The sequence below is a fragment of the Haliotis rufescens genome, unplaced genomic scaffold, assembly GCF_023055435.1.
Source record: "Haliotis rufescens isolate VD_foot unplaced genomic scaffold, xgHalRufe1.0.p SCAF_5, whole genome shotgun sequence".
NCBI lineage: Eukaryota > Metazoa > Mollusca > Gastropoda > Lepetellida > Haliotidae > Haliotis > Haliotis rufescens.
In genome coordinates, this window is record NW_025964223.1 from 47546340 (window position 1) to 47567179 (window position 20840).

General features: G+C 40.2%; 1 protein-coding gene across 1 annotated transcript; it reads right to left on the reverse strand.

The window, feature by feature from the left end:
* Positions 1-459: 459 nt before the first annotated feature.
* Positions 460-20278, reverse strand: LOC124137129. The gene is made up of 9 exons (XM_046503306.2): positions 19936-20278; positions 17403-17510; positions 16247-16392; positions 15677-15835; positions 14210-14319; positions 12944-13055; positions 11747-11874; positions 9873-10020; positions 460-3194 (listed from the first exon to the last, which is right to left on the reverse strand). The coding sequence occupies exons 1-9, from the start codon at positions 20206-20208 to the stop codon at positions 3143-3145; spliced, it is 1236 nt and encodes a 411-aa protein (XP_046359262.2). The 5' UTR covers positions 20209-20278; the 3' UTR covers positions 460-3142.
* Positions 20279-20840: the final 562 nt, after the last annotated feature.

Here is a 20840-nt window from a genome sequence, read left to right on the forward strand (position 1 = left end):
CATGTCATCATAAAATGTGATTGAGAAAAATCAAATAATCCAAGTCCTTCCATGTGTATATTCTTCCCAAACAAGAAGTGGATAAAACACTTCAGTGCAATGTTTAGCCATCATACAGAGACTCCTTTGTCTTGAAGACATGACTGTGTATACCAGAATGTAACTATGGCTATTCATGTGCACAATCACCATGTTCATGTACAGACAAACTGTACAAGTACAGGCTCAAGGGGATGTCTGGGATGGAGCCGGTGGAGGGCTGTCTGGTGCAGATGGACCAGCAATCAAGGGACTCCCACTTACCTGCGCAGTCCTCCATGAAGATTCCGGGGTAGAATAGGTCTTCAGCAACCCATGCTTGCTGTAAAATGTGACTATGCTTGTCGTAAAAGGCGACTAACGGGATCGGGTGGTCAGGCTCAGACTTGGTTGATGCATGTCATCGATCCCAATCGCGTGGATCGATGCTCATGATATCAATTACTGGATTGTCTGGTCCAGACTCGATTATTTACAGACCGCCGTCATATAGCTGGAATATTGCTGAGTGCGGCGTTAAACAACAAACCAACCAACCAACCTGCGCAGTACAGAGACTGGATCCTGCTGACCCCGACAGATTCTAAGTCACTTGTCAATTCAAGGAAAGTGCAAGATGACTGTTGACCCTCCCCGACTCTGTCCTATCCTGTTCATCTCAAAGATGAAATCAAGGCAGAACTGGAAGATGTGACTATTACAGAAGTGTCCGTGTCTACAGACTGGCCTTGCCTACAGCTGCAAGTCTAGTGGAAAAATGAGAGTATGTCTGGAGCCTAAAGATTTAAACAGAGCAATCAAGAGGCCCCATTATAAGACCTGAACACTGAGTGAGCTCACTCATGACTTCTTAGGTGCAACAATATTCTCAATACTTGATGTCCGCCATGGATTTTTGTCCTTAATTCTTAACAAAGAGTCAAGCATTCTAATGACCTCTAACAGCCGCCTTGGTCGATATAGGTTTCTTAGGCTCCCATTCGGACTTAACCTTAGCCAAAATGTATTCCAACAAAACATGGACCAAATCCTTGAACAGTGCCCAGGCACCACGGGCATTGCTAACAATATTGCAGTATTCACATAGAGGAAGAACACAACAGCAACCTGAGAAACACGATGAATGTTGAAAGAGAGAATGGTCTTAAATTAAGCTCTGGAAAGTGTGAGATCTAGACAAACAAAAGAAAATTCTTTGGACTAGTCTTCAACACCAAAGGTGTAATCTCAAACCCAGACCTAGACAAGGTCAAGGCTATCAAAGAAATAGGGCCCCCTTTTGACGCTAAGTAGCTACAAGATTTCTTTAGAAATAGCAACAAATATGGGAACTTTCATCATCCACCTGTCTCAGCACACAGCACCACATAGGGAACATGTAAATAAAGTGACAAAACCCTTCCCATAATCATAGGAAATTTCTGCTAAAATCAGAATTCACTGTACAATTCCGTCATGAGCATGTGTTGATGAACCACTATCAAATAGTGATGACACCAGGTGTTTGTGAAAAGAAGGACACTGAGTTTGCATGGTCTGTGTCCCATCAGAAAGTATTTAAAGAGAAATAATGGACCTAATCTGTGGCAAAGTAACCCTGAACTACTTCAACCCAAGACTAAACTCCTCCACAGGCCTCAGAGCAGTTCTACTAATAAATGACAAGCCTTTAGCTATTGCCTCGAAGTCTCTGAGCGACATGGAACAGAGATACACAAACATAGACAGAAATGTTGGCAGTTGTCTTCAAGTGCGAAAGATTCCATATTCCAGTGTTTGGCAAGATTCCAGTACATGGCAAGCACTTCATTGCAGAATCTGACCACAAGCCACTGGAGATGATTCACGAGAAGAGCCTGTCAGCAGCCCCTCAGAAATTGCAGCGCATGCTTTTAAGAATACAACCATACGTATTGAAGATTAGGCATAGACCTGGCAATCAAATGTTGTTAGCCGACGCCCTCCCAAGACAACAAGTAAACCAGCAAAACTATAGATTTGGATGTTCATAGCGACATAATAAGTTTTCAACAAAGTAGAGAGGCTGAAAGAAGAGAACAGCAAAGTTTCAGAGCTCGAAGTTCTTGTACTTGCATCTTTAGCTTGCAAATATGAACCTACAGTTGGTCTCCAGTTCTCTGTGCATGGATTGCGTTATACCTCCCATACTGAATCATGAGATACCTAGAAGCATAACAGCTTACTGTTCAGTGTCAAGTTATCCCCACTCCCACACACAATGTGAGTGAGTGAGTGAGTTAATATTTAACGTCACATCAGCAGTATTTCAGCCATATCGTGACGAGCACACACAATGTAGCTGTGAGGAACATTATACCCATCAAACAGAAACAGCATTCCCAAGGGCACTTCTTATCCATGTATCTCAATACTAATGTTTCCAATTGCCCTCTTCTACTTTGAACTGACAGGCATCACTGCAGTAAAGTCAGAATGGTAAACCCTTGACAAAACACCCTTGCAGGAATGAAATATATTCATCTCTTAAATTAACCCACACAAATTAACGATCAGTTAGCAAGAGGAATGGTTACACACGAATTGCAATACAAACTTGGTCCACACAATCACACATAAATATTCACCCAAATGCTGAAAACTTGACTCCGTGACTTCTTTGATAGGCATTTAGAAGTTGGAGTACTAAGTAAGGATAAGAATTTATTTAAGCTCTTAATTGTAATAAAGAAGTTGTTCATCCATAAATTCTTATCCTTACTTGACTCCGTGAGCACAACAAACAAATTATTTCATTTCAAACAGTGGAGTGAGTCAGTAGACCCATGGATCAGTTCATTTTATAAGTGGGGTGTGTAGGTAGACCCATTGATCAGTCCATTCAAACAGAGGATTCGCAAGGAGGTGAAATAAAAACAGTAAAAGCTGTCCACGTGAGTAGCATATTGTCTCACAAGCCACAGCAATGGCAGGTAAGGTCCACCTATACGTCACATGCAATGTATTTTGTTCAGTAGCTGGGAAATGGGGAGCCTGTCACTTCCTTCAGTAGTATTCAACAATGTTCCAGCCACTCAGTTTGAACATTAGATAGAAAGGTGTAAACTAATTCAGCTGTTCTCCATCACGATGAAGCCTTTAGTTTCCTCATCTCTTCTTCCTTCCCGGCATAGTTTCTGAACACAGACAGAGAAGCGGGTTAGTGAACATAAACAGTAAACTAGAGCATACAGTAAACTACACCAGACAGTCAACTACACCATACAGTAAACTAGAGCATACAGTAAACTACACCAGACAGTCAACTACACCAGACAGTAAACTACACCATACAGTAAACTACACCACACAGTAAACTACACCATACAGTAAACTACACAAGACAGTCAACTACACCACACAGTAAACTACACCACACAGTAAACTACACCATACAGTAAACTACACCATACAGTAAACTAGAGCATACAGTAAACTACACCACACAGTAAACTACACCACACAGTAAACTACACCATACAGTAAACTACACCATACAGTAAACTAGAGCATACAGTAAACTACACCACACAGTAAACTACACCACACAGTAAACTACACCAGACAGTAAACTACACCATACAGTAAACTAGAGCATACAGTAAACTACACCACACAGTAAACTACACCACACAGTAAACTACACCCCACAGTAAACTACACCAGACAGTAAACTACACCATACAGTAAACTACACCATACAGTAAACTACACCATACAGTAAACTACACCACACAGTAAATTACACCATACAGTAAACTACACCATACAGTAAACTACACCACACAGTAAACTACATCACACAGTAAACTACACCATACAGTAAACTACATCACACAGTAAACTACACCATACAGTAAACTACACCACACAGTAAACTACACCATACAGTAAACTACACCACACAGTAAACTACACCACACAGTAAATTACACAATACAGTAAACTACACCATACAGTAAACTACACCACACAGTAAACTACACCATACAGTAAACTACACCATACAGTAAACTACACCACACAGTAAACTACACCACACAGTAAACTACATCACACAGTAAACTACACCACACAGTAAACTACATCACACAGTAAACTACACCATACAGTAAACTACATCACACAGTAAACTACACCAAACAGTAAACTACACCACACAGTAAACTACACCATACAGTAAACTACACCACACAGTAAACTACACCACACAGTAAATTACACAATACAGTAAACTACACCATACAGTAAACTACACCATACAGTAAACTACACCACACAGTAAACTACACCATACAGTAAACTACACCACACAGTAAACTACACCACACAGTAAACTACACCATACAGTAAACTACACCACACAGTAAACTACACCACACAGTAAACTACACCATACAGTAAACTACACCACACAGTAAACTACATCAATCAGTAAACTACACCATACAGTAAACTACACCATACAGTAAACTACACCATACAGTAAATTACACCACACAGTAAACTACACCCCACAGTAAACTACACCCCACAGTAAACTACACCATACAGTAAACTACACCATACAGTAAACTACACCATACAGTAAACTACACCACACAGTAAACTACACCACACAGTAAACTACATCAATCAGTAAACTACATCACACAGTAAACTACACCACACAGTAAACTACACCACACAGTAAACTACACCACACAGTAAACTACACCATACAGTAAACTACACCATACAGTAAACTACACCACACAGTAAACTACACCACACAGTAAACTACATCAATCAGTAAACTACACCATACAGTAAACTACACCACACAGTAAACTACACCACACAGTAAACTACACCACACAGTAAACTACACCACACAGTAAACTACACCATACAGTAAACTACATCAATCAGTAAACTACACCACACAGTAAACTACACCACACAGTAAACTACACCATACAGTAAACTACACAGTAAACTACACCATACAGTAAACTACACCATACAGTAAACTACACCACACAGTAAACTACACCACACAGTAAACTACACCACACAGTAAACTACACCCCACAGTAAACTACACCCCACAGTAAACTACACCATACAGTAAACTACACCATACAGTAAACTACACCATACAGTAAACTACACCACACAGTAAACTACACCACACAGTAAACTACATCAATCAGTAAACTACATCACACAGTAAACTACACCACACAGTAAACTACACCACACAGTAAACTACACCACACAGTAAACTACACCATACAGTAAACTACACCATACAGTAAACTACACCACACAGTAAACTACACCACACAGTAAACTACATCAATCAGTAAACTACACCATACAGTAAACTACACCACACAGTAAACTACACCACACAGTAAACTACACCACACAGTAAACTACACCACACAGTAAACTACACCATACAGTAAACTACATCAATCAGTAAACTACACCACACAGTAAACTACACCACACAGTAAACTACACCATACAGTAAACTACACAGTAAACTACACCACACAGTAAACTACACCATACAGTAAGCTACACCACACAGTAAACTAGTAAACTACACCATACAGTAAGCTACACCACACAGTAAACTAGTAAACTACACCAGACAGTAAACTACACGACAGTAAACTACACCATACAGTAAACTACACAGTAAACTACACCATACAGTAAACTACACCACACAGTAAACTACACCAGACAGTAAACTACACCATACAGTAAACTACACCACACAGTAAACTACACCACACAGTAAACTACACAGTAAACTACATCACACAGTAAACTACACCATACAGTAAATTACACCATACAGTAAACTACACCATACAGTAAACTACACAGTAAACTACATCACACAGTAAACTACACCACACAGTAAACTACACCATACAGTAAACTACACCATACAGTAAACTACACCATACAGTAAACTACACCATACAGTAAACTACACCACACAGTAAACTACACCATACAGTAAACTACACCACACAGTAAACTACACCAGACAGTATACTACACCATACAGTAAACTACACCACACAGTAAACTACATCACACAGTAAACTACACCATACAGTAAACTACACCACACAGTAAACTACACCACACAGTAAACTACACCATACAGTAAACTACATCAATCAGTAAACTACATCACACAGTAAACTACACCATACAGTAAACTACATCAATCAGTAAACTACACAGTAAACTACACCATACAGTAAACTACACAGTAAACTACACCACACAGTAAACTACACCATACAGTAAACTACACCATACAGTAAACTACATCACACAGTAAACTACACCATACAGTAAACTACACCACACAGTAAACTACACCACACAGTAAACTACATCAATCAGTAAACTACACCATACAGTAAACTACACCACACAGTAAACTACACCACACAGTAAACTACACCACACAGTAAACTACACCACACAGTAAACTACACAGTAAACTACACCATACAGTAAACTACATCACACAGTAAACTACACCACACAGTAAACTACACCAGACAGTAAACTACACAGTAAACTACACCATACAGTAAACTACACAGTAAACTACACCATACAGTAAACTACACCATACAGTAAACTACACCATACAGTAAACTACATCACACAGTAAACTACATCACACAGTAAACTACACAGTAAACTACACCATACAGTAAACTACACCATACAGTAAACTACACCATACAGTAAACTACACCATACAGTAAACTACACCATACAGTAAACTACACCACACAGTAAACTACACAGTAAACTACACCATACAGTAAACTACACAGTAAACTACACCATACAGTAAACTACACAGTAAACTACACCATACAGTAAACTACACCATACAGTAAACTACACCACACAGTAAACTACACCATACAGTAAACTACACCATACAGTAAACTACACCACACAGTAAACTACACCATACAGTAAACTACACCACACAGTAAACTACACAGTAAACTACACCATACAGTAAACTACACAGTAAACTACACCATACAGTAAACTACACAGTAAACTACACCACACAGTAAACTACACAGTAAACTACACCATACAGTAAACTACACAGTAAACTACACCATACAGTAAACTAAACCATACAGTAAACTACACCATACAGTAAACTACACCATACAGTAAACTACACCACACAGTAAACTACACCACACAGTCAACTACACAGTAAACTACACCCCACAGTAAACTACACCATACAGTAAACTACACCATACAGTAAACTACACCATACAGTAAACTACACAGTAAACTACACCATACAGTAAACTACACCATACAGTAAACTACACCATACAGTAAACTACACCATACAGTAAACTACACCACACAGTAAACTACACCATACAGTAAACTACACCACACAGTAAACTACACCAGACAGTATACTACACCATACAGTAAACTACACCACACAGTAAACTACATCACACAGTAAACTACACCATACAGTAAACTACACCACACAGTAAACTACACCATACAGTAAACTACACCACACAGTAAACTACACCATACAGTAAACTACACCATACAGTAAACTACACCATACAGTAAACTACACAGTAAACTACACCATACAGTAAACTACACCATACAGTAAACTACACCATACAGTAAACTACACCACACAGTAAACTACACCATACAGTAAACTACACCACACAGTAAACTACACCAGACAGTATACTACACCATACAGTAAACTACACCACACAGTAAACTACATCACACAGTAAACTACACCATACAGTAAACTACACCACACAGTAAACTACACCACACAGTAAACTACACCATACAGTAAACTACATCAATCAGTAAACTACATCACACAGTAAACTACACCATACAGTAAACTACACCATACAGTAAACTACACCACACAGTAAACTACACCATACAGTAAACTACACCATACAGTAAACTACACCACACAGTAAACTACACCACACAGTAAACTACACCAGACAGTAAACTACATCACACAGTAAACTACACCAGACAGTAAACTACACCACACAGTAAACTACACCACACAGTAAACTACACCATACAGTAAACTACACCATACAGTAAACTACACCAGACAGTAAACTACACCACACAGTAAACTACACCACACAGTAAACTACACCATACAGTAAACTACACCACACAGTAAACTACACCACACAGTAAACTACACCATACAGTAAACTACACCATACAGTAAACTACACCACACAGTAAACTACACCACACAGTAAACTACACCATACAGTAAACTACTAAACACAGTAAACTACACCCCACAGTAAACTACACCATACAGTAAACTACACCACACAGTAAACTACACCACACAGTAAACTACACCATACAGTAAACTACACCACACAGTAAACTACACCCCACAGTAAACTACACCACACAGTAAACTACACCACACAGTAAACTACACCATACAGTAAACTACACCATACAGTAAACTACACCACACAGTAAACTACACCATACAGTAAACTACACCACACAGTAAACTACACCACACAGTAAACTACACCATACAGTAAACTACACCACACAGTAAACTACACCATACAGTAAACTACACCACACAGTAAACTACACCATACAGTAAACTACACCACACAGTAAACTACACCACACAGTAAACTACACCATACAGTAAACTACACCATACAGTAAACTACACCAACAGTAAACTACACCATACAGTAAACTACACCACACAGTAAACTACACCACACAGTAAACTACACCATACAGTAAACTACACCCCACAGTAAACTACACCACACAGTAAACTACACCACACAGTAAACTACACCATACAGTAAACTACACCACACAGTAAACTACACCATACAGTAAACTACACCACACAGTAAACTACACCACACAGTAAACTACACCAGACAGTAAACTACATCAAACAGTAAACTACACCACACAGTAAACTACACCACACAGTAAATTGCACCACACAGTAAACTACACCACACAGTAAATTGCACCACATGAAAGTGCAAAATACAAAAATTACACCATCCTGTAAATTACATTAAACAGTGAAGTGCACCTCTGAGTAAAGTACAGGACACTGTAAAGCCCTGTAACCAGTAATGTACAGAGTACTAGAGACCTGTGCTGTTGTCCAGTCTAAACAAGTTCATAACATCCCCACTGGACTGTATGTGCAGTGAGCAAGTGCTTCTACTTTCTTGATTCATGCCAGGTCTTGTCTTACATATGTCCCAGGGCAAGTGACAAATTACAAAAAAACACCTACAAAGAAGGAGCATATTTTCAACAACACATTTCGTTCAATAAGTTGGAATATTGCAAATTATGAGTCAGTAATAGCACCCCGCCTATGTCCCCACAACCTGCTGGCGTCATCAGTCTTGATCATGTGATCAGACAAACCAATCGGTTAGTGTAACAACTATTCCTCGCCCTAGGTTAACACACAACTAAAACCAGGGCCCACTTGCACAAAGCGATCTTAGCACTAAGATGAGCGTAACTCCCATATGTTAAGATAGGCTTACAATAACCTTAGCACTAAGATCGCTTTGCAAGTGGGCCCAGCTGATCTCAGCAGAGATATGTGGTTATGGTTATAGGAGTGAGGTGGGGTGGGGGGGAAAGCCACTTTAATCTGCAGAAGCTGCTAGATGTACCACTAGTCACAACCACTGTACCTGTAGTCCCACTCACTGATGCCCCAGCCCTCCACACCATTCAGTCGGAAGTTACACAGACGCTCGAAGATTTTAGCATCCCACTCCTCCCCCATGTAGAACACTGGACACTGAACCACATCGATGGACAGCTCGTACTTCGTCCCACCTGCAATGGTAAGGAAGATTGATTGGTATGGCAACCGAATTTCAGCAACAGATATTTTGTACTTATACATATACCGTATTTGCCATATTAATCACCCAGGGTACTTAGAAAATTGACATGTTTGTTTGTTTGTTGTATAATGCTGTACACAGCAATATTCCAGTTATATGACAGTGGCCTGTAGACATGGTAAATAACCAACCAGACATACCAATCATTGATATTATACCCAACTTGCCAAGGGATGGAGGTGTGATGACATGCAATCAACCGAAGTCACCAAGCCTGACCACCCAAGCCATAATGCATGGAAAGGCTTCAAATTAGAAAAACTTCAATATTTGCTTCACAGGGATTTTTTCAATGTCAACGTCAGCACAAGCACTCGTTATAGTCTGTTGTTCTTTGCTCACTGACTGCAGTAACTATATTAGAAGTTACAGTCATAGATCTAGGTCTACAGAAATAAAAATTAGTGGAGTTTTTTTTAGACATCTTGACAAATAGTGACCATCTGCTCAGTGTCTCAAAACAGTCAACACGAACAACCACTTCCGTTTAAACCGCAAGACCTACGCAATATTTGTGATGTTCCAGCAAAAAGCAAGTACATTCAAATGTATTTCGTGCTATCTGGAACATCTCATCAAACGTCTGTAAGATATATTAAGATATAGTCAACAGAAACCACTGAATAATGCTGACTGAGTTTACAACAGGCAGTTGTTTAGCGATAGTGGAACATGCAACTAATGGGGAAAACTATTTTCACTTCACAGTTTAATTTTGTCAAGACATGAAATAAAAATCCACAAAAGTACTTGTAATGAAAATGGCCATGCCCACGAGGCACTGTACATAAACTTCAAATGTGCCATTTCCTATTTCAGGTCTGCTACAAGCACAGCAGCACCAGTAATTTTGATGGGGACCAACTCAGACCCTGTATCCCCATAGTGGATTATATATGCATATCTTGTCAATAAACAAGCAACAGGTTTATGATAAATGCTACATACGGTATGTATTTGTATCAATGAGAATACATTGGATCATCCTCACAATGCCTTTTGGTCTACTATAACACATACATACTACTCAAAAGAAGTTGAACACCCAATTTTCTTCACATGACTATCAGGTGTTCTTTAAGTACTTGAGGGCACAGGTGGCCCAGTCATCTAAGGCGCCGCGATTCGCTGTGCAGAGTTGCATCCCTTGGACAAGCCAGAAACCTATGATTGTGGGTTCGAATCCCGGTTCGCCCCGATTATGTTTCTAGGTTTGCCAGCACAATTTACTCGTGGGTTTCACCGAAGTGGTAAACGTCTGAGACCTGCACCACTTCGGGCTTTCCTCCCACATTAAGCTGACACGCCGCGATATAACTGGAATACTGTTAAAAGCGGAGTTAAACCCAACTCACTCACTCACTCTTTGAGTGCTGTAGTAGTGATATACCTGACTGGATGAGAATGGTTGATCTACCCTGTCATGTGCTATGTACTGCATTTTCGTGAGATTATTTTCCCAAAATACAGCTGTGAAGAGGGCTGTGCACACTAATCAAATATCATTGGCAACAATAGATGTAAATTAAAAGCAACTAATGCAAATAAAAAGTGCATGTTCATGTGAAAAGGTGCAGTATTATGTCAGTGTTCTTCAGAGTCTGCCACCATTGACACCCACAAGAATGTAAAGTGTCACAGCTTGATAGAGATACCTGCTGTGAACCCCAGAGTCATCTGTTTCGGGGGATTCTGATCTTCTCCATGGTTGAAGAATTCAAAGTCTGTGTGAGACACAGGGACTAGAGTGCCGTCCTTCAGAAACATGTAGCCGACGGACAATCTGTAACAAAGACTTCATTTTAGACCCTGTCTCACAAAGCAGTTGCACCGTATAGTGTTGGTTCTCTGGGCAGGTGGCCATGGCTTGGTCTCAATACAGAAGACACTAGCTTTCAAATAATTATAGACATCAAGGAAAAGACAATAAATATGATATAGACACTTACACCTTCACATGTGTGAATCACTCAGTCTTTACAAAACTAAACCATGCTGGCCTCCTTACAAATGGAATCAGGAAGACACAGCTTGCACCATCACAACCTGTCTCCACACATATTCCTGAGGCAAGGGCGTTAACTGAGTAGAAAAGACTAGTTCTCATCCTTGCTAAACTAGGCTGGTATTTCGGAGTTACATTTTAGCTGGACTAATTTATCTATGCATAGTCTAATCAAAATCACATAACAAACTATATGGATTTCAACTTGCAGATTTAGGTCGACTGCAGGATTTGCAAAGCGTGAGTACTGTCAATTGGGCGTCGACAGATATTTTGCAAATCTTTTCATGTTTTTAATCAAGGTGTTCAAGTAATTTGATGCACTTCGCACCGTCAGCACGTTTTATTACAATATAGATCTTGATTATCGATCACATCGTTTTGACTGGGCACTGCCATTTTGTTTGAAGCAAATGTAAGTGATATGAGTGATGGAAGCTGATTGCTCAATAGGAGGGACACAGAATGGACCTAACTCGTAACAGCCAATGGGGGCGCTACGATCGAGTCTGGAAATTCCAACCTAGTTCGGCAAGGGTGGGAACTGGACACTTGTAGTTGTCAGTTAACGCCCTTGCCTCGGGAAGTGGTCTCCACATGACTGACTCCCACCTTGTCAATAACCAGCTGGTAATCAGTGTATGTAGACTTTGTATGCTCATCAAGTTGTCACCATGACATCCCCGACCAGGAGTTTGACAGGAGGCATTTTGGCATGTAAAGCATTGATCACCAAATGGAGCAAAAAAACAGTACTGACAATTCCTTTTGAGAAATCATTGATAGTCACTCCCACACATATATAGACTCACACACACTCACTCATAGGTGCTGTGAGAGGACATACCTGGACATACACATAGGCATGGAGATGGCGCCGACACAGAGGCAGGTGCCGTCACTGAAGTAGCCGTACTGCAGGCCATACCGATGGAAGTACTTCCAGTCTCGGATATTGCCTGAAAGGAAAATAGGTACTGAATACAATACGTAGCAGCTCTCCTTAATGGGATGACTTAACAATAAGCAAGACAAGAGACAAAGTGCTTTGTCGTAAATCAAGGTGTCTTTCAGGAACTGTCACTTCAGAAACATTATACCTTCAACAATAGTCACATCAGAAACATTATACCTTCAACAATAGTCACATCAGAAACATTATACCTTCAACAATAGTCACATCAGAAACCTAATACCTCCAACGATAGTCACATCAGAAACATTATACCTTCAACAATAGTCACATCAGAAACATAATACCCTCAACAATAGTCACATCAGAAACATTCTACCTTCAACAATGTTTCCTTATAGGACGTGTAGTGCTCCAAGTCAACTCCATAATCAACAAATCTACCCCAAATGTCCAGAGGGACCTGGTCTGTATTACATACAACATGCACATGTATACTTATATACTCCCCGCCAAAAGAAACACGAACACCTTACAGGTTGGTTAATATATGACGACTTACTCATATTCAAGATATAGTTGATTGGTTCAATGCACAAACAAACATACTGGTATGTTGTGTGAACTGATGCTCATGAACACTGTACATGTGACGACATAGATGCATGACTCAAGATGCACCAGTTGTCTCGTGCAGGGTTAGCGTGTAGAGCTTGGAAATCACGTGTAGCATATCGTGATAAGAATAAAGACACTGTGGTAACACTTGACTGATTGTTAGTTTTGTCATTAAGCGGTACACATTGGAAACATCTCTTCTTAATATACATACTTCTCAATATGTTTCTATGGTTCGAGTTTCTTTTGGCAGTGAGTATATCTTACCAATATTCATTCTGAGTGGGATAAGGATGGCCTAGTCATCTATTGTGCTGCAATTTGATGTGCAGAGCTGCATCTTTTAGGCATGCAGGAAATCTATGATTGTGAGATTCAATCTGAGATTGGACATGATAATGCTTCTAGGTTTGTCAGCACCATACCCATGCTCTGGTTGGAACAAAAATGTTACATGTCTGAGACCTGCATCACTTCAGTCTTGCCTCCAAACTGACAGGGCTTGATGTAACTGAAATGCTGTTCAAACCGGCTTCTAACACTCTCGTATTCTCAGAAAGACATTTCCTCCATGAATCTCACCATACGAGTGATCCCGGACTCCCCTGACCCGGAGTGGCTTCGGCTGCATTCCCTCGATACACACATCACCCACCAGCTCCCCGAACTGCTCATAGTGGGTCTGATGCACTCTGTAACAGTGACTTGTTTGATAGGCATTACTTAGAAGTTGGCGGATGACAAGATAGACACAATTTTATGGATAACACCTCCTTTAATACTGTAAAAAGCGACGTTTCGGTATAGATCCTTATACCGTTGTCAAGCAAATCAAACCAAATCCTTGCCAACAACCTCCATGATTTCACCAAAAGAAAACTAACAGAAGCAGTCCACATTCGCCGCCACAACCCATCAATCAACAGAGATCAAGGCTATTTCATCCCATCCGCCTACTATGAACTCATCAAACAATAATCACCTGTTATTGGCTTCATGCCCCATTGGCTTCTAGCTATGTGGTTTCTGTCCATCGTGTTGTGATAGCATCATCCTTGTTGTCACACCTACCTATGTTATCCCACTCATGTATGCCCTTGTTGTTACTGTTAATCCTCTACTGTTAATCCTCTGCTGTTAATCCTCCACTTGCTATATATATTCTGCACTATGTCCCTCATTCAGTCTTGCTTGACAACGGTATAAGGATCTATACCGAAACGTCGCTTTTTACAGTATTAAAGAAGTTGTTATCCATAAAATTGTGTCTATCTTCTCTGTAACAGTGTACTAATCAAATTGTTCAAATCAATCTGATGTCCAACATGAATGAAAACAAGCATTGATAATTTGTTTTCATTATGACACTTGCAATGATGACATGACAACATCAACAACAAAATAATGATAATAATCATCACGATAATTAGGAGCATATACATGTATAATGAGGCACAGTCATCATTAGTGCATGCTCAGATCACCATAACTTTCTGAGTCAATGGATTGCCCATCAGTGTACATCTTTTTAAATCTCAGCACCCTGGGGAGTATACAACATAAACTGCCTCTTTGACACTGGATGGTTCTGCTTTCACATTTCCATCTAATCTATGAGACATTGGATGACCTGTTTCGGCATCACAAGGGAATGAGTGAGAGAATGATATATGATCCTGTACATACAGCTATATTTCACAGTGTTTGGGATTGGTCATATATCATCATTATAGAGGCCTCCAATAACAAAGTCTGGCCACAGTGGTTAACCATGTCACACATTGTACCCTGATCCTCAAACATCTGGATTTAATGACAGGCATGATGAGACTGGGGTACCGGGGGGGGGGGGGGGGGGGGTGCTATTCTGCTGCATCATAAAGTGTCACAGTTTTATACACAGTTTGCTCTGTACATGCAAGCCTACTGGTTATAAAACTATGTTTGTGTGTTATGAAAATACTTCCTTAAGCAGGCTGCTGACTGCGTTGAGTACAAACAAATACTACAGATGTATGTCATGTTTGCCAAATGATTGAACCGACATACGTTTTCAGATTTTCGAAGTATCCCCTTGACCATTTCTCCCTGGCTATGGCGTCTGCTGTTGGTGCAGGGTGAAGGTCAGTGTCAAAATCAAAGAAGTTTGTAATGGCTGTCCATTTCAGATCAAAGCTGACAGCCTTTTCTTCCCCTGTCTCAGAAAGTCTGCAATTCAAAGAAAATCCTTAAAGTCATGTCAATAATATTTTCTTCTTGAAGATAATCTGCATCACAATCCTTAGGACTTGCATTGCTGAGAGGTTAAAGTAAGAGGATCACAGAGGGAGCAAGTTGTCTCCCTTTATCCAAATCACTTTCAAAATCAAATAGGTGTGCCCCTAAGTTCTGATGACAGACGAGGAGTCAGTTAACATTTTGTCAGAGGCTTGGTAACCATGGAGATATTCTGAAAGGCTGGTACCTTTAAGTTGCCAGTCTGCGATATGTGATACAATGAACAAGATGAAATAAAACTGCAAACTTATAACTTGCCCATATTTGCTGAATGTCAACCCTGGGAGGATTCAGGGTCAGAATAGGTAACCAGTAAACATGGTAACTATATTTACCCCTCACCTGAGTTTCCCCTGGAAGGCAACTCTCCATGTCTTCATGGGTTCCAGAACCTCCATGGTGAGACCCCCAGCCGAGTAGCTGTCCCCCGGACCGGTCAGGTTGGTGTCAGGCATAGACGGCATCATCAACAGACCCACTCCAGGCACCTGCAGGCATAGATGGCATCATCAACAGACCCACTCCAGGCACCTGCAGGCATAGATGGCATCGTCAACAGACCCACTCCAGGCACCTGCAGGCATAGATGGCATCGTCAAAACACCCACTCCAGGCACCTGTAGGCATAGACGGCATTGTCAACAGACCCACTCCAGGCACCTGTAGGCATAGTCGGCATCATCAACAGACCCACTCCAGGCACCTGCAGGCATAGATGGCATCATCAACAGACCCACTCCAGGCACCTGCAGGCATATATGGCATCGTCAAAAGACCAACTCCAGGCACCTGTAGGCATAGACAGCATTGTCAACAGACCCACTACAGGCACCTGCAGGCATAGACGGCATCGTCAACAGACCCACTCCAGGCACCTGTAGGCACAGACGGCATCATCAACAGACCCACTCCAGGCACCTACAGGTACAGATGGCATCAACAGACCCACCACAGGCACCTGCAGGCAAAGATGGCATCATCAACAGGCAAAGATGGCATCATCAACAGGCAAAGATGGCATCATCAACAGACCCACCACAGGCACCTGCAGGTGTGTGTGTGGGTGGGAGCTTGTACAAGTCAGGACAAATGCCATGCTAGCCCACTGACATACCATGTCTCAGTTTAACATGGATACCCCACTCAGCCAACCGGTCCTTGCTTGATCCCCTTAATGTAAAGAGCTAAGCATGGTAACAAGTATCATCTTTCAACGTCTTTGGGTATGATAGACCCACTGAATCTAACCACCGACCTTCTGCTCTCCAAGCAGATGCTCTTTCCACTATACCACGGTGAAATTTCTGAGTGCAGTATTAAAAACAAACTAAACAAAACATATGTACTACCACACTGAACAACAGTGTTGCACATCTATACTTTATGATGCATATATGACATGTTATTCCCTTAAAGGCTGTGCAAGTCTCTACTGTGTCCCACATATTGCAATATTGTTGCAAGTGTGAAAGTAGCTTCTGGTAACAAATATGCTTACCCGAAGTAAAACTATAGTCTGAACAAGATTCTTGTGCCGCCTTGCTGTCGCTGTGACTACAAAATAGCCTTCCTTGTTTCCACCATTGAAATAGACAGCATCTACAGCCTGTAAATAAACATGTCTATCAACACCATGTGATCATGGCCACCAGCAATCAAATCTACAGGACAGACAAGTAAGTGTAAATAACATGTAACAGTGTTACACTTAAAGCATGTTGTAAAATCATGTCAGATATTTTGCATGATACAAATACACATTATAGTTCTAAATCCTATATATACATGACCTAAGAAATGGTAGAGAGTCTAGAAAGTAATATTGTGAAATAATATTAACCAGTGAAGATCCGGGTTAGAATAGGTCTTCAGCAATCTATGCTTGTGTTAAGAGGCGACCAACAGGATCAGGTGGTCAGACTTGATGACTTGCTTGATACATGTCATCGTATCCCAATTGCATAAATAGATCCTTGTGATGTCAATCACTGAATTGTCTGGTCCAGACTTGATTATTTACAGACCACTGTCACATAGCTGGTTATTATTGCTGAGTTTGATGTTAAACAACAAACAGAAATAACATTACCATCTGAAATGGAATTAGACAAGGGATGGACTGACTTTAAGCCTTAGGTTTGATTATCATATATTATCTTCCAACACTTTGTTATTCATTGGTGTATCTTATCAACCTATCTATCATTGTTTTCTTGCAATCACAAAAAGTTACAATGTACATTTATCAAATTCCCCAGAAGGTAGAATGTATCCCAGCACCCTATCACTAGTTGCAGGAGGTGCCTAAAGTTGAAACCCATATATACTGGTCACTGACTAGTTATCGCCAATTTTTTCGTATTATTTCTGACATATTCCGTGTGCAAAGTTGACTGTACGAATAACTTTCTTTTTTGTGAAACTATGAGCAAATGTGCTTATTTCTGTCAATGGAATAAGATTCAGTTGATTTCGGTTATAACGCTACGACCAGGAATCAAAACAGTGGAATAGAACTTTCCTGTCGACTTACTGTACCAGTTATTGCCATCATTTTAACAGCACATGCCACGTGATCACGCACACGGCTTCAGTTATACAAATTACATATTTTAGTATCTCGGGTATCGCCCTCAATTTTTTCATTCATCAAAAGGAATAAGAAATGCTGGTATCAATTTGTCGTCTGCAAACTGACAAAAAACAATATTCCCCCAATTCGATCCACACATGTTTATCCCTTCACTATGTTCTATGAATTATGCTACATACATGTATACAGGTTATGCATTTTTGGAAATATAGTTCAAATAGGTTTCAGAATTGTATTTTGAGGAAGAAATAACAGACAGATAGAAAGCAATGACAGAACTGAAAGTGCATCATCATGTGTTTGCTTTATATTTTCGTGTGAATTAGTCACGTAACACCACCCACGTGTCTTTTCTAAAGTTGTATTTGAGCAAGGTGATTATGGTGGGTCTTTAAAAATATTTCCTCACAAGAGTCCGTATTGTTCATCATTTTCGGATAAATATTTCTCTCTTCTAATGAAAACTAGCAAAAGTAAAATGAGATGCGATCACATGCGCTAAAACGGGGACCCAGCAAACACATAACATTTTCAAAAGATTTCATTGTAGTTCTTCAAAAACATTTTTGACAAAACATTTTATTAAGGTTTTAGAAATGTTTTACAACTATTCAAAATGTTATTCAAGAACATCATGCTAAAACATTGGCGAAACTATTTCATAACATGTTATTACAATGTTTTCAACACATTACAGAAATGTTATGCCAGAAACTATTTCATGAAATGTTATTGAAATGTTTTCAAAATGTTATTCAAGAACATCATGCTATAACATAGGCGAAACTATTTCATAACATGTTATTACAATGTTTTCAACGCTCTCGGCAGTGGGTGATTTTACATAGCGCTTTAATTACTTTCGCGGAGGTCGCGGGTGACAGCACAGCCACGGTGATTGAATTAATTAGTATCAAGCGTTTCACTGAGTACTGCGGACCGCACCCATCTCGCGTACAAGAGACGGCAGAGCGGTCTCGCGTACACGTTACATCTGCGACTGATAATTGGTCCTCGGCGATAACTGGTCGCTTGCCAGTTGAGATTCAGGGTTAGAATTGGTCCATAGCAACCTATGCTAGTCTTAAGGGCAACTACATGGTTGAAAGTTCAGATGTGGTTGATGGCATGTCAACATACCCCAGCAGTGTGGATGTTTGCTCATAATATCAATCACTGGTTAAGACTTGATTATTTACAGTACGCCATAATATTTATGTAAGGATTACTGCTGAGTGCCGCCTTAAGCAGTAAACAAAAGAGTGTTATTTCAATTCATGATAACTGTTATACTGAAATTCTTATTGTAATCTTCCTTGTCACACTACTGATCACTATGATCAGTAATAGCTATTCTAAAAACAGTTCGAAGTTCCGTTCATCAGTTGTTCATGTGGTGACTCACAGAAAGTCAAAGATAACACGACGCGTCATTTACCTTTGGATGCTCAGGTGGTAGTATCTGGACTTTGTCCATGTCCTCGGGTGAACTTCTTGATCGCATACCATACCCAGCATCATCACCGCTGGTGTTTTTCAAGTTCTTATTTTGTCGTTTTCTCATCCACATGAGAACCCGAAAGATCAGATATTTGAGAGGGTACCATTTGTTGGGCTGCACGTAAATGCCGCATTTCAGTGGTGGCTCTGGTGTCAAGATCCATTTGATGCAGAAAATACCAACAGCACCAGCAATGACGAGTGTGATCATTTTGACAGTAGGGTGAATCCGCGCTGATCGAAGTTCATGTGGAGATGTTTTGTTGATATGCTTCGATCAAGGGCGGATAACTCTAAACTGCTTGCAAAATGCAACGACCGTCAACAGTCAATTAATGGACCTTAAATCATTGTGAGTTCAATCCGCTAGAATGCCGTGCATTTTACTGTCTGTTTTCATTAATATTTGTAAAGACCATTAACTTGGTGTATGTCATTTTTGAATAGTAGTTATCATGGAAAAAATATCCCACAATGACACCAGAATTTCTAGGAAGGTCGATCGTTTCAACGTGTTTAAAATGCTGCTGCACACAGCTCCTCATGTCGACCGAACGCTATTGATTCCTTTGCTGGTGAAACATGTTAGATTCGGCGAAGAAGCGCAGTATCAATGAAAATAACCCTAGTATTGTCTAGAAATGAAATAATGAATCACAGAGCCAAAGGGTAAAAAAGTGGACTTTCGACTTGACAACGAAATATTCGTAGTGAAAAACAAAAAGGTATGGTGTACTTATGTGAGGGTGCCAACCCTCTCCTCCCCTGAATACCGAATACCATCTATTTTTTTTAACTTTGAGTCTGATTTGATCATCCCGAATCCTGAATACTTCTTAACAA

Coding starts and splice junctions, on each gene's coding strand:
- LOC124137129 (XM_046503306.2), bottom strand. CDS start 20,208: ATGATCACACTCGTCATTGCTGGTGCTGTTGGTATTTTCTGCATCAAA. Junction 17,511..19,935: donor TACCACCTGAGCATCCAAAG/GTAAATGACGCG, acceptor GTTTATTTACAG/GCTGTAGATGCTGTCTATTT. Junction 14,320..15,676: donor TACTTCGAAAATCTGAAAAC/GTATGTCGGTTC, acceptor TCACTGTTACAG/AGTGCATCAGACCCACTATG.